At 32.9% G+C, this 15324-nt stretch overlaps 1 protein-coding gene and 1 long non-coding RNA gene across 2 annotated transcripts; both read left to right on the forward strand.

The window, feature by feature from the left end:
* Positions 1-8662: 8662 nt before the first annotated feature.
* Positions 8663-10761, forward strand: LOC136275261 (uncharacterized). The gene is made up of 5 exons (XM_066083722.1): positions 8663-8805; positions 9130-9297; positions 9587-9636; positions 10321-10375; positions 10668-10761. The coding sequence occupies exons 1-5, from the start codon at positions 8691-8693 to the stop codon at positions 10715-10717; spliced, it is 438 nt and encodes a 145-aa protein (XP_065939794.1). The 5' UTR covers positions 8663-8690; the 3' UTR covers positions 10718-10761.
* Positions 10762-11118: 357 nt separating this feature from the next.
* LOC136275245 (uncharacterized) lies at positions 11119-14946 on the forward strand. The gene is made up of 4 exons (XR_010713770.1): positions 11119-11389; positions 11869-12063; positions 12356-12782; positions 13406-14946. It is a non-coding gene; the product is annotated as an uncharacterized lncRNA (long non-coding RNA).
* The last annotated feature ends 378 nt before the right edge of the window (positions 14947-15324 follow it).

Genomic DNA, 15324 nt, shown 5'->3' on the forward strand with positions numbered 1-15324 from the left:
CAAAAATGCAGCTAAAATCTGTCCCAGGATTTTTTGCTTCATTAATGTGTTTTACAGTGCTACCGTTCTGCGAGCGCAGCAAGAATTACACATACCTTGCATCATTGTCAACTTATAGTTTTATTTAGGTATCAACGAACGCCAAAGAATTTTTGAGAGAGTATTGCTCTACAATAAGTATGCCAGAGGTACTAATTTTAATGGTTATGATACGTACAGCGCAACCCCCTACAGAGAGAGAGAGAGAGAGAGAGAGAGAGAGAGAGAGAGAGAGAGAGAGAGAGAGAGAGAGAGCCCGGTACCTGTTTGTAGGTGTGTAATTTCCAACTTTAAAATTTAATGGTCTGACTATATGCAATATCTACATATTTTTATTAACTGTTTATTTTTTCATTTTATTCCTTTTTTCATTTTATTCCTTTTTATTTAGTTCAAAATGTCCGAACACATAGTTCAGCCAATATAGAATCGAAAATGCCATTTACAAAACCACGTGTATTTGTTTATCTCCAACGGCTGAATTCTCGTTAAATCTCGTGTTATGACGCGTTTCCGCTTTCCTGCCCTATTGTTTATTTCCTCCCTACTCATACTGTACATGCATGCACAATTAGCTTAAAAATGGATCGATATGACATTAAAGTATAACTCTTGCTAGTTTATATACATAAAATCTCTATATTAAAAAATAAATAAAAACAAATCATATGTCAATGAGCCAGGTATCGCAGTCTATACTGAAATAGGCAGTACACTCATTACAGATGTTTGATCCACCTTTAAATTTATCGCGGGAAACATAGCGCGAGTGCACTGTGACGTCATCCATGACTTTGTTCGTTTTTGTTTACGTTTCTCGACTCAATTACGGAGGTATGGAAGCATGTAACAAATCTTTTGAGTCTCGCCAAAGCATCATATTATGCAGTACTCAAAACGTGTCTTCAAACTTTAAGTCACCGTAAATTACAAGTTAAAAGTCTGCCATTTTTGGGCATAGCACCATGGGTGAAAACATTAGAGAGCATTATGGGACGTAGACAAAAAAGTTTGTTTGATGAACTGTAGGTTTAGCTCGTTCTTTTTCCCGCGCATACTAGTTCTTAGAGCTCGCTTCGCTCGCTATTAGTTATTCATAAATACCCCCAATTTTGCTAGCCAAGGGTTTGATATATACAGGAGGGGCGCGGATCAGAAACCCTTGGCTTACAAAGATGAATGAAAAAAAACCCTCAACAATTTAGATTTTTAATTCTAAAATTACAAGTTCTCAATCGTAAAGGAATAGAAAACACGAAAGTTACCAGGTAACGGAAATATGCGTTGGATTATGAATTTCGTCAAAGAAAAGTAGTATTTTACCGTGCGTGATTTACAGCGCTAGAGTTACTCTCCCATAGTGATTTGGCGGGAAAAAATCTATTTTTAGAAACTACATACCCTTACATATCAAACGAGTACATAGAATATATACCTTACCAGGCATCATTTTTTGGTCAATTGTACATCGGATACCTTAATTTATAAAGTCAGACGACACTTAACCAACGTGAACTTTGACGTTACAATAAGGGGAAATTACTCTAACTAAAGTTATTGTAAATCTGCTGAAATTCCTCTCAAAATCTTGAAAAGCTAAAGAAAGAGCTAGGACATTTCTTCAGATCATAGATATATATATGTCTATGTTCAGATATAGGAAACAGTTGTAACTTGCACTCATTTGGATGAATGCTAACATTTATTTTATTCACTATAATTACGGTAATTTCCAGGAACGAACACATAGCATCGTTTTTAACAGGGGTTAGGTGGATGGATGGCAGCCTCATCCAAAAAATCGTTGCAAGAAAAAAGGGGAAAAAAATGATAATTCTCAAATTCATGAAAGAAAATTCTAATACTTCAGCTCTTTAGCAGTTCAATAGTTTTTTTTATTTTCACTTCCATTTATTACATGCTCCCAATCCCAATGTTGGGGGGGGGGGGGATTCCATTTTCTTTTTATAATAGCAAATTTTTTAAAGCGTAAATTAAAATTTTTTTTAGAATTATTATTTTTTTAAAAGTGGAGAGGGCAACTCCATGATAATTCGATTTTCTATGTGCAAATTGATTTTTTTTAACGGGGGGGGGGGGGGGGGGCTCTATGATAAGTCAATTTTTGTATGTAAGTTTAAGAAAAAATGTCTACTGCCAGAAAAGGGATGAATTGACGTACGTTACAATCACTTAAAAGAGGAGATAAAGTGCAATGGACATTTACATCAAAATATTTATTATCTCATTGTATCTGAGATTCAACTATTGTTCTACTTATAACAAATCTTATAAACTATGAATAATGTAAATTTACTGAAAAAATAGGTATGTTTTATTTTATTTTGCAATCGAATTTATTTACGTTGTTTTATTTTTCATGCTGCGCTCGCCCCAACGGTTGCACCGTAAAACATATTAGATAAAATGTGTTTTGACTTTCCTTCCCCCTTTAATTTATGATTATGTAATCTTGTATATTGACAGTTCAATTTATGCTGCGCTCTCCCCAATGGTCGCACAGTAAAACAAATTATTTACGTCAGACACTTACATGTCCAAGACACATCAATTAAGTCCGTTTAGTACTCTCAGTACTTTGATTTTAAACAGCATTAAGGGTCGGACTCGAAAAGCAAAATATTTGAAATAGTACACAGCAGGACACAGACCACAATTATTTTTCCCTCTTATTCCTTTATACAAAAATAAATCATATAAAAAATTCCACCGGCTCAAATGAGTTCAAATTCAGCATACCTATAGAATGACACTAGTCCAACAACATATCCAAACTACAGGAAAATCAATCGAGAGGGGACTGAGATATGGCCCCTAAAATAACCCCTACCATGAAAAATTCACTTCCACTTTGGAATTTGTGTAAACATTGGCCTCTTTACACCCTTTCTATTGCGCCTGTAAAGATAATTTTTCTAAATTTTTTCCTGTCTGTATTTTTTTTCAAACCTTCTTCTTTCCATCCATGCCATAAAAGGAACCAAATTCGACAATTTAGTACCCCTAGGAATTTTTGAAATAATACATACACTTTTAGAATGGAACTACTTGCGTGGTCAATGAGCACGGGGTAAAAATAGTGGTATGTGACCTAATAATTACACAATTCTTCGTTGATTTTGATGAAACTTGGTAGGTAGACACTTATACCCATAATACACCTCCCTGTGAAATTTGGCGAGAATTGTGTATTCTGCATCAGAGTTATAGGCCTTTGAAATATGGTCCAGGAAGGCTGAAATAACATGCAAAATCTAGCACGTTACACACAATATTCAAATTTCAAGAGCTACATTTAACATTAATTACTTGTCAAAAGTTTCATTAATCTATTACATTCATTAACCTAACATGTCTACATGATGATGCTAATGATGATTTAATTCTTTTACACCTGGAACTATTTTTTGGAAATTTTTGAAAAAAAATACCCCAAATATGGCTAAATTTTTCAGAAAATGCCAAAAATGAAACATTTTATCACATGCTATGAGCTTGAAAAAATATTTTAAAAATTCTGCATTAAGTTTGCTATAGAAATCAGGTATTTTGATAAATATACAGTGGCTAATCCGTTTACATTAAGCAGATAATCACATAGAACCATTCACACATTTTCAGGAAATGGCACTTGCTGACCAAAGTAGATTAACTCAGAGTACACAGGGCTGATATGGATAGGCATAAAATGCCTTTTGAAACAAAACTAACAATTTAGAAGAATTTAGAATGAATTCTATTTGTCCATTCATTACATATACACTGAATAAATTACTTAAATGTACCCTAATTCATAAGGAGCCTTGGTTCATGAAAACTGTACTCTTAAAACAAAGGGAGATAACTCTACACATTAAAATCCAAAGTAGGGATTTTTTACAAACATTAACGAGAAACTATTTTAGAAATTAAAAGTCCATCACCTTCTTTCAGCATTATCTGGTGTGATTAATCTTGAGGAGATCTTACCTTTTGTAGCGAGGATTCACCATTCAAAGTCAAGGGTTTCTACATACATTGTGCATTTAGAGGTGAAAATGTCTGGTATGTTACCATGAACAATGATGACCAAGACTCAAATTAATGATGAGAGTGCCAAAAAGATATTACTACAGTATTACAAATAGTAAAGCTTCTAGCAGACCTCATATATCTTGGGCAATCACTGTTCAATGCCAGCAACCAAACTCATACACATGCTACATTTGTTGGTAGTTACATTTCTAGGACACAAAGAGGGGAACAAACTGACATAATAAGACTTTAAAGCAGTATTTTAAATAAAAGTTTGCAAAGCATTGATAATTTAGATGCTAAAATGACTATTTCTAACCAGTAAAATGTATATGTCTCATATAAATATCTATACATGAAGGTTTACATATTCTAAAGTACTGAGGAAAATGGTGTGATGCCTATACTCACCATCAGATTCCAAGTGTTAAATTGTAAGAAAAATATGAATAAATGAATAAAATCAACTTACCATTTGTTGTTTTCTACATTTTTTCTCTGTCAAAATGGTGTTAACTGGGGGGGGGGGGCAGCAGGTGCCCCTTTACCACCTTGTATGTCCTGTCATGCAATCTGCTAGGCAGTGAAATATGTAATCATTCATAGGAATCATAAAGTAACATAAGCCCTACTTTCCTCCTTATAATTTAATCAAAATAATATTAAAGGCAATATATATATACTTTTACATGTACTATGATTAATATGAGAGAGAGAGAGAGAGAGAGAGAGAGAGAGAGAGAGAGAGAGAGAGAGAGAGAGAGAGAGGGGGGGGGGTATATTTAAGGCTTTATAACTTAATGACAAATCGACCAATTCTTTTATGATTTGGGTGATAAGTAAAGTTAACATTAGAAAGTGTTTTTAGACATTTTGCAAGTACTTACGTCCCCTGTTTGACTCCTTGATGACACCATGCTGTTCACACCCCGTTCAAATCCATTCCACACAATTTTTACCGTTATTTTTTCATATTATCTGCCGAAATTGAAAAAGAACCCCACAAAATGTCATTATTCATCCTAATTCTTTGAAAAATAACGAAAAATTAGACTTAAGTTGAAAAACGTGGATTTTGACCTTTGACCTGATAATTACACAATTCTTCTTTGATTTTGATGAAACTTTGTAGGTAGACACTTATACCCATAATACACCTCCCTGTGAAATTTGGCGAGAATTGTGTATTCTGCATCAGAGTTATAGGCCTTTGAAATATGGTCCAGGAAGGCTGAAATAACATGCAAAATCTAGCACGTTACACACAATATTCAAATTTCAAGAGCTACATTTAACATTAATTACTTGTCAAAAGTTTCATTAATCTATTACATTCATTAACCTAACATGTCTAGATGATGATGCTAATGATAAAAAGAACCCCACAAAATGTCATTATTCATCCTAATTGTTTGAAAAATAACGAAAAATTAGACTTAAGTTGATAAACGTGGATTTTGACCTTTGACCTGATAGGACACAGACCACAATTATTTTTCCCTCTTATTCCTTTATACAAAAATAAATCATATAAAAAATTCCACCGGCTCAAATGAGTTCAAATACAGCATACCTATAGAATGACACTAGTCCAACAACATATCCAAACTACAGGAAAATCAATCGAGAGGGGACTGAGATATGGCCCCTAAAATAACCCCTACAATGAAAAATTCACTTTCACTTTGGAATTTGTGTAAACATTGGCCTCTTTACACCCTTTCTATTGCGCCTGTAAAGATAATTTTTCTAAATTTTTTCCTGCCTGTATTTTTTTCAAACCTTCTTCTTTCCATCCATGCCATAAAAGGAACCAAATTCGACCATTTAGTACCCCTAGGAATTTTTGAAATAATACATACATTTTTAGAATGGAACTACTTGCGTGGTCAATGAGCACGGGGTAAAAATAGTGGTATGTGACCAGCAGAAGTCAAAATATGAAGATTTTATTTTGTGAGTCAATGTTTTAAAGAATATATTAATGATATTGCAATAGACAGACTAGTAATACCGACACAGACCGGTATTACAACACTTTAGCCTTATAGAATAGCAGGGGTTTTTTTCTATATAAAAATGCATTCATCAGCGTTAAATATCTGCTGAAGTGTAGTTCCACGGACCTTGGAGCTACAGTTCCATCCATCCAAAAACCAAAACTGTATATTTATTGTTCATAAAAAGTTGAGCACGGTTTTGGACTTATGAAACTAATTAAGTATTCTGTGAAAATTTCTGCTAAACAATTTCTGAGATATTTTACTTTATACTCTGTCCCGAGTTTTTGCTTCCATCACTTTTCGCTTGATATTTCAATAATAATAAATACATTTGTGCTTAAACTACGTTCATCCACTAATATGAAAAATGTCCAGATAATTTATCAATGAAGATATCTTGGATATTTTCCATTTCATTGATATCAACTGTACTTCTTTCACATGTATGTGTATTTTTATTGAAAATCATCAAAAAATGATGGAAGCAATAATTTGGAACAGATTATAGATGTCATTACTTTATTTGTCTCTAAATATCGTTTAGACACGTAAACACGTTTTATTCCCGTAAAAGCATACGGATGTCAGCAAAAAACAATAGTAATGACTTAAGCACTTTATTGACCATTGAATTTGGTCGAGAATTCCATCTGTTGCATGACAACATATAAACAACCCCTAAGATACAAAACAAATAACTAAAATCATGCAATATTTTATAATGGAAATGAATTTTTTCACCATGCAAATAAAATACTTTAAAATATAAATGGAAAATTTATTTAATTTAATAAATTTCCATTCATATTTAAAATATGCAATTAAAATAGTAATTATACAAAACAAACGAGATAATATGAAATACAAATGAAATATTATACAATACAAAGTGAAACTTTTAATTATTAAATATTGTTGAAGATTATAACCATATTATCTAGATAAAATACTTATTTTTTTTTTCATATCTGTAGTTTTTCTGCTGATGTGGACATTTTATTTTGGTACAGATACAAAACGGGTAATTTGATTTTCTTTTTTAAATTCAATTTAGAAGCACAGTACATGTATTGTGACTTTGGGCTTATGTTGCTTGGATGAATATGGACAAAGAGTTTCTTGTTTATAGACCAACTTTGCATGCAGATGCATCTTTGTTGAGGAAACACAAATGATTGGAATGAACATAGCATACTTGTACTTTTTTGTTCTAGACATTGCGAGAAGAATATGATAACAGACCTTTTGACAAGACAAACACAAAGAAATGGTCAGGTATACCTTTGCAAAGACAATTTCATATCCAGAAATTTATCTTTAAAATGCGAAATAGTTTATTTATCTTTGATGGTCATGTTTAATAAGTTGTAAGGTCTTGTTTAATGAGTCATAACGGTATAAATTTTTAATTTTGCGGGAGATTATGAATTTCTCAATAAATTTAGTTAAAGTAAATATTTTTTACAATTCCTTTTAGGACAAAATGATCAAAATGAAATAATTTTGCCATGGTTCTAAATTTAATTTTGCAATTAGATATTTTCCTTTTTCGCAGCTAATGCTAACTTATAATAAGTGTTTTAGCGATTTACAAAATTGTTGCAAATGTACAAATTTTAAGACTACCCACTTTTTAAAATGGGCTACTGATGTGGCCGTTGAAAAATGTTAATTTTCAATAATATTTTTGATTTTCTAAATGGTGAGAAAACATGCAAAGTTTTTTCAAAGAAATTGTTTCAAGTCGTTTTTCTTTTTAATTTATAAACTATCTTTTGAGATTCAATAAAACCATTTCAGACGAAGGTGTAGTCAAAGCAATTGGGGAGGTGAGGCGTATTGGCAATTCCAAAATTGTGTCTGTAACGTGTCGTCTAGACCCCACCAAATTTGGGATGGTGAAATTTATCGTATGGTGGGTCATGTTGTGGCGACCCAAAACCGCTAAAACTTACGGTCTCATTGCAGGTAAGATATACAAGATGAAAGTACGGACCGAGAAATAAAGGTTTATTGTTAGTTCAGACAATACGGGGAATGATTCTTTCGTGTGTTGGCTACTTTAATTTTCGTCCACACAGAGAAACTACACCCTGAAATCTTCATTTACTTTATTAGGTATCTTAATTTTGATACACAGAAGAATTACACGCTTTACAATTAATTGTCAAGGAAGCTGCGTTTGAAATAAATTATTGATATCCTGTTAACGTCCATCTGTACGCACGCACGCGACTTTTTTGTTTGTTTTTTTTTTTCTCAGCTTATGTTTGGTTAAATATATCAATCTTTTGAGTGTCTGTGAATCGAATTAAGTGACCTTATTTATTGGATCATTAGACACAGATGCATATCATATAGTTTGTTAATCCAAATGTTTAAACCATATTGTATGGATAATCTAGCATGATATTGCCCATAGAGTTTTTCATCACAGAAAAAAACCCAATGATTATGTTCAATACAAATGCTTATGAGAAATACAATGGACGTTAGAAACTATTGAAAATGATAAGAAATGATCGAAATATTTATGTTTAACAAGCATTTCTCTGAAAAAAGTGATGGTAAACTTTCTACACTTCAGCTTCAGACTTAACCGATATCCCTGTCATGGGTAGAAATAACCTAAGATGGGAGAAAAGGAACAATCTTGTGACCAATCTGAAACCTCATTTAGTATGTGCTGTCGAAAACATGAACTCGGAGATATACATGAAACGAAACAGTTGGTATTATTGGTCATTTAGAGAACTCCAAAGTATGCAGGGCACATTGTATATTATATACATGTATGAAAATACATGTATATAAAAATTTAGTTACAATATGGTTAAATACAATAACATAATTAATGTGAATATTCTGTGTGGTTTATTAGAAGTTACGATACTTGCTAATTACATGTACATGTACAAACTATGTCATATTGTTGCATGGAAATGCTGTTACTGTGAGAGTAGTAGACAAAGTATTTTTTGTTAGCATACAAATGGTTCTGATAGATTGTTCTACTTATCCAACTTTCTATTGGGTTTTTTCCTGACAAAAGACAGGGATGATTACCTGCGCATGTACTTTATCATGGACAAGTGCGACCCCCCGGGGGTGTTCCGCTGTGAGGCGTTGATCAGGACGCATAACAATCCACGCACAGAAGTGCCTATTCGTAGAGAATTCGATGCCGAAACGACTAAGGAAGGAAAAGTGGAATCAACGTGTATGCCAAGCAGTTTTTCTATCACATTTTATGATTATTGCTTTAGATTTTAAGAAGCAAGGAAAATTCATTGCATATTGCATTGAAACTGTAAAGTTTGCAATGAATCGAGAATTACCCTAAAACTAAATGAGTTGATCTTCAATGCCTACATATATGTAAATGTATTTAGACAAGAAATAGAGTAAAGAGAGCTGTTGAAACTGTTGTATCGACAAAATATTTTAAATATCACACAAAATTTCATAGAATTCTAGCAAACTTTGTTCTCATCTTATTAACTTTGTAGGTGAAAAGAATCAATTTAAGGACCTCGCTCGAAACTTCATGGAGATCTATGTACGTAGTAAACTCAAAGTTGAAATTTGTAAATTCAAAGTTAAAAGAATACTAGTAGTTAAATATATAATCGTATGTCTTCATTCGCTTATGATGAGCGAAATATCAATTTAATACGAATTCTTATTTCTCAAAAAGGTACACCCTTAAAGTAAAACCATCTTGTATTATACTTAGGTCATTTTTGTTTGCATGACAATAGTAAAGTTACATCCAAAAGTGATAAATGTTCATAAATTAAACAAAGATACTATCCTATGCATCAGATCTAGTGACAAATTACATAATTTGGTATTCTATATATCATTACCGGTACATATGCATCCAATGTGATTATTTCTTCCTAGTTTTGAAGAGATTTGATTATGTAGATACAACTTCAAACGAAACCGAATCACAAATCTATTTGTATTCTGAAATAAAGTTTTCCAACACTTATGATATATGCGTTAGAAGAAATTCACATACGGACAAAATTGTGGGGTTTTTTTTGCAATGATTGCTACGAAATGAGCCACCAAAGATTAAGTAACTAATGTTTCTTATACCTGTAAATAACGAAATGCGACCCCTTGGACTGATACAAATATTACTTACAACATAATGTTGTTATGTAAGATTTTATTTATAAAATGCGTTTTATATTACTTGAACAATAATCACTTTCTCTTAACTCTTTTTCAGGACTCCCTACCCGGGTTTTACATGGATTCAATGGAACATGCTTTTCTCATGTCAGGTATAATAATACATGTACATACGATAATATCAACCCAGAAATAGCAAACTGGCCTTTCCCTGTATCTGGTACTGATATGAAGAGAATATATACATATGCGTTGGAACGTTGGGGGTTGTCAAGATTTTTGATAAGTCTACCCACCTCCCCCCACCACTTTCAATTTGATTCCGACGCCATTGATTTGTATCTGTTTGCATCAAAGTAAATAAATGGCGGTTTGTATGTTTGCAATGCAAATAAAAATGTGTTATGTTGAGCAAAGAATATTGGCCTTGTTTTGTCTTTTCAGATGAGGAAAAGGGAGACCCGAAGAAGTGGCGAAGAGAGGGTAGGCTGTAGCGATGTGAAAAGTCACTTCATCATGAGTGATGTCTTGATAGGGAGATAATTTAATAATGTACTCCAAAAACATTTATTCTTTTAAGTGTATTTCTTGAAAGAAATGGCTTTATTTACATAAAAGTACTAGATTAATTTAATGTAATTTCAGTTATATAATGAAAAGAAAAAAAAATGATGATACAAATTGATATATACACTCAAAACAACAACAGCTTCCCTCCCCAAAAATTTAAAACAAAAAAATAACAAAAACAAAACAAAAACAGAACCAAAAAAAGAAAAAAACAACATCAAAAAACTCAATCAACTGTGGATGTCGATGTATCAACAAACTTCATACTATACTGAGATTTTGAAATTATTTTTTTCCAGGTGGATACACAAAAATGCACGCTAACTTCATCGAGGATAAAGAAAAGAACATGAAATATATGGAGTTAACATGTAACGTTAATATCAGGAAAATAAAAAAAACTGTCAACTCTATTGAAGCATTTTACATTTTTTACCAGCCCGACGAAGAGTGGCCCAATGCACGGATACTGCTCGCCGGACTGGTGAGAAGTATGGGAATGTGGGCGGATCCCTACAGAGTCCGGATGTTTCCGGAGCTGCGCATGTTGCTGGATAAACACAAAGGCATGGCCTGGAGGGGGAATTCAGGCGAGGGTAAGCAATGTAGTGAAAAGTATGCAATCCAAATCTGGTCAATCAGAAACACTGTTGGGAGGCAACAACACAAGTCTAAGTGAATACAGCTACTCTTGAATATGCGTTTTACGAGGTACTCTTTCTGAATGTTAATTGCCTGCTTTCTATGATAAATTCATTTAGTCTAAGCAATATAAATTAAATAAATATAAGATGGCCATCATGCTATGCGATCCCTCAAAGAGTCCGAGGCCTGCCTCTTGTGCGCATGCGTCTTTGATATCACATTTTGTTAAAGGTTTCCTCAAAATGTAAATTCCTTTTGCATTACCTATAAAATCAACTATATTTGAATGCCTGTTATGGTACAAATCTGGGTAATGTGTAATTGTGCAGAATACCAAAGGTATAATGCTTTTTTTCCATTGTTAAAACTGAATATCTATTCAAAAAAAAATTCTGGGTATCAACGATACGTTCTTTATACATTTTTTAAGGAAAAAAGGCAACATTTACAATTGTTGTACCATTGAAGTTATGCCAAACTCTAAAGGGAGCATTCCAGTGTCAGGCGGCGGTGGAAGCCCCGAATTTGTCTAAAAAGAAAATAACGATGGTCAGAGGATGGCTTAAATTAGGAGACACCCCATTTTCAACTGGCAGCAAGAAATGCAGACTAGAGAAACTTAAAGGCAAATCAGTTTTATGTCGTAACTTCTTCCCTTATTTTTATAATTTATTTCATTTAATATGTTATCTACACACCTGTATAATGCAAGAAGTAGAGATAAAAAAAAAAATGCAATATAAAATCAATATGGTTTACTTTATATGAGTAGCTATTGTTTAAGTAACCACTGCACACATGTATGTTTAACATTCCAAGCAATGTATATTGTATATATTGTTTTGTTAGGTACTAAACACAAGTATATGTGAGGTTTCTTGATGTTAATTTACAATATATTTTCAATGACGGTTCAGGTAACCGAACCAGAAAAAGTGGGGGCCGTGCCGTCATACGGTTAGTGAACAAGAAAGAGATGGAGGGGTTGTCCGGGGCTGGAGCCATCGTCGGGGGCATTTGTGGCATCATTGTGTTGGGGGTGGCAGGATGTGTGGGTTATAGGCTGTGAGTAATTATTGAATGATTTCAAAAATGATGTCATTAAAATTCCATATTAAAAATATACTGCATGCTTTTTTAAAATTTCATTTATCAAGGCCTATACTGATACTAGTAATGCTTTCTATCGCAAAATATCTCTGTTGAATAACGCGCGTGTAGTAGTCTATGAGGAAAGATCTGCTATTCGTACGATATTTACGTTAAGTTTGATTCAATAAATTAAAAAAAACTGGGTTTTTTTTCAAATGAAGGTGTCGTAAGAAGACTCAAGGTTCCGAGAAGGTAATAACAGAACTCATGTATATAAATGGAAATTAATACCTGTAAATGTATACAGAATAACCATATTGTAATTTCATCTTTTTTATGATTGACTGGAACTAAAGTTATTGACCGATTGTATTATGCCCCCCGCTCCGAAGGAGAAGGGGGTATACCGTTTTACCCATGTGTGTTTGTCTGTCTGTTCGTAACTAAAATTTCCTGTCGCATTTTTCTAAGCAACTATTGCAGATACTTTAAATTAAACACACTATTTGTTTAAGCATGCTATACCGTGGGATATATTTTTGACCAATCGGACGTCAACTTCCTGTTAAATGACGGCTTTGTTTATTTTATGCCAAAATTTTTAAACAAATTTTTGTCAAAGGTTTCTTAGCAACTAATTATCGCAGATGCTTGAAATTTTAACACATTATTTGTTTAGGCATGCGATATTGTGGGATATATTTTTGTACCAATCACAAGCCAACTTCCAGTGAAATGTCGACTTTGCTTATTTTGTAATATCACATCAGAACTGGGGTATCACTAGTGAGCATTGGGTCACAGATATCTTGTTCATTACAAATAGCCTTTTGAGCATTATCATCATGTAATGATTTATGTTCATTATTTCCAAGGCAAAAGGAGGGGGCGGACAAGGAGTAATACCACCTGATGCCAAAGGGCCAGGAATGGGGCGGGGACGGGGACGGGGACGGGGTAAAGGAAAGGTCTGTTTATTATCAACCTTTATCTATAAGCCTTTATTGGTATTATACTAGTAATCCATATGTTAGCTCTGGTTTTACCTCTCTTGTACACGAGCCTCGGTCGAGATTATTGTCGGATTGATATTTGAAACGGTTAATGTAGACCTTTACCTTTTTTTAATAATTTGTGTTAAAAAAGTTTGGTCCAATTTTCGGTTGCGCGTTGCAATTAAAATTGGGATATTCATGTGTCTAGTCCACTAAGTTGCATAAAGATCCTTCCAATCAATTATTGCTAATACGTCTTAATCTTGTATCTTTACATGGTGAGAAATCCTAAATTATCAAACTGGTGTATTTGATTTGATTTTGTATTCCAGTTCTGATCATCATCATTGGAAAACTTTTTGTTGATGCGCTAAAATGTTGAATGCACGTTGTGTTCTCTAAAGAATCTAAAGAATCGATGGACTTTCTTTAAAATGTCGAAAGTATATAAATTCTGATAACTAGAACAAATACAAACATACTAGTTTGATGAATTAAAGGTTGTCATGGTGTGAAATGTATGTTAAATGGAAAGGTAAAAGTAATAAGGATAACCAAATGATAAAAGTACATATAATAAGGATAAGCAAGGTGCAAAATTAAAATGTGAAAACATAGTTAGTTCTATATTAAAAATGACAAACGAGTGAAGTTTGGGCTGAATTTCAAAACACCTATAACGAAGGACCATTCTGAGATTGGGGGAGAGCGTTTTTCAAATAAAACCCTAAATATAAGCAAAGTACATTGCCACGAATGAGAACTGAGGGATATTAAACTAAACACATGTGCGTGTATCTACATTTGGCGAGATAAAAAGAATTCAATTGATAAAATAATAGGACATGTTAGATGTTATAATGATAACCATTTTCATAAGAATATATACAGAGGATACTTGCCGTTGTAGATTAGTAACTTAAGTAAATGTCAACAAAAATTTTAAAGTAGAACAAAACAAATTGAAAAAGAACCAATATGTGTATGCATGTATCTCTAATAAATTGACCATTTTCTTTATTGCAGTGATAAAACAACTTACGTGATATTTTGTCTTTCAAAGTCAAGGCCATTTCAAAGACAACTCCTGTTCGTCTTGATTTAATTGATTGTTTAATGACTGTATACACCGACATTTTAAAAGTAAACTAGCCTTCAGTTTGAATGTAAAGAATTGAAAATAAATGAACACAACTCTATGATGTTAGATGTTGTTGGTTTTTGTTAATGGTTAATTTTACTGGTTTTCAAGAACTTTTCGTCCCATAATTATGAGAGTACAATTACTGATATGACAAAGACATTTTATAGGTTATTCATAACCCTCTTGACCAAGAACATAATAATTATGTAACATTGCTGTATATATCATGCCAATACATACAGGCACACAACAAACCTCACAGATCACAGACCTCATGCTCAAACGACCTCTGATCATTCAGTTCTTTTTTATAAGCATTTTTTTAAAAACGTTTTGATATGGCTTATTTGATCATCGTCGATAAATAATAATCTTATTCAATCAAAGCTTTTAAATTTTAAAAGAAGTCTTCATTACGGTTCGATCATTCTCTATTGATCAATAAAGGAGGTCAAGAGCTTGTTAAATGCCGTTTTTTGAGAGACTGTAGGCATTCTAGATACATTTCGTTTGTCAAAAATGGACAAAACTCCGAGATTTGTTACTTTTATCCTTCATATTTCAAAACATGATGTTTAAAATGTGATATTTCATTGTGTCTACCAAAAATTTAAGCCCTGGTACACCCTATGAAACAAAGATATTGTTATGAAGC

Source organism: Magallana gigas, chromosome 5 (genome assembly GCF_963853765.1).
Source record: "Magallana gigas chromosome 5, xbMagGiga1.1, whole genome shotgun sequence".
Classification (NCBI taxonomy): domain Eukaryota; kingdom Metazoa; phylum Mollusca; class Bivalvia; order Ostreida; family Ostreidae; genus Magallana; species Magallana gigas.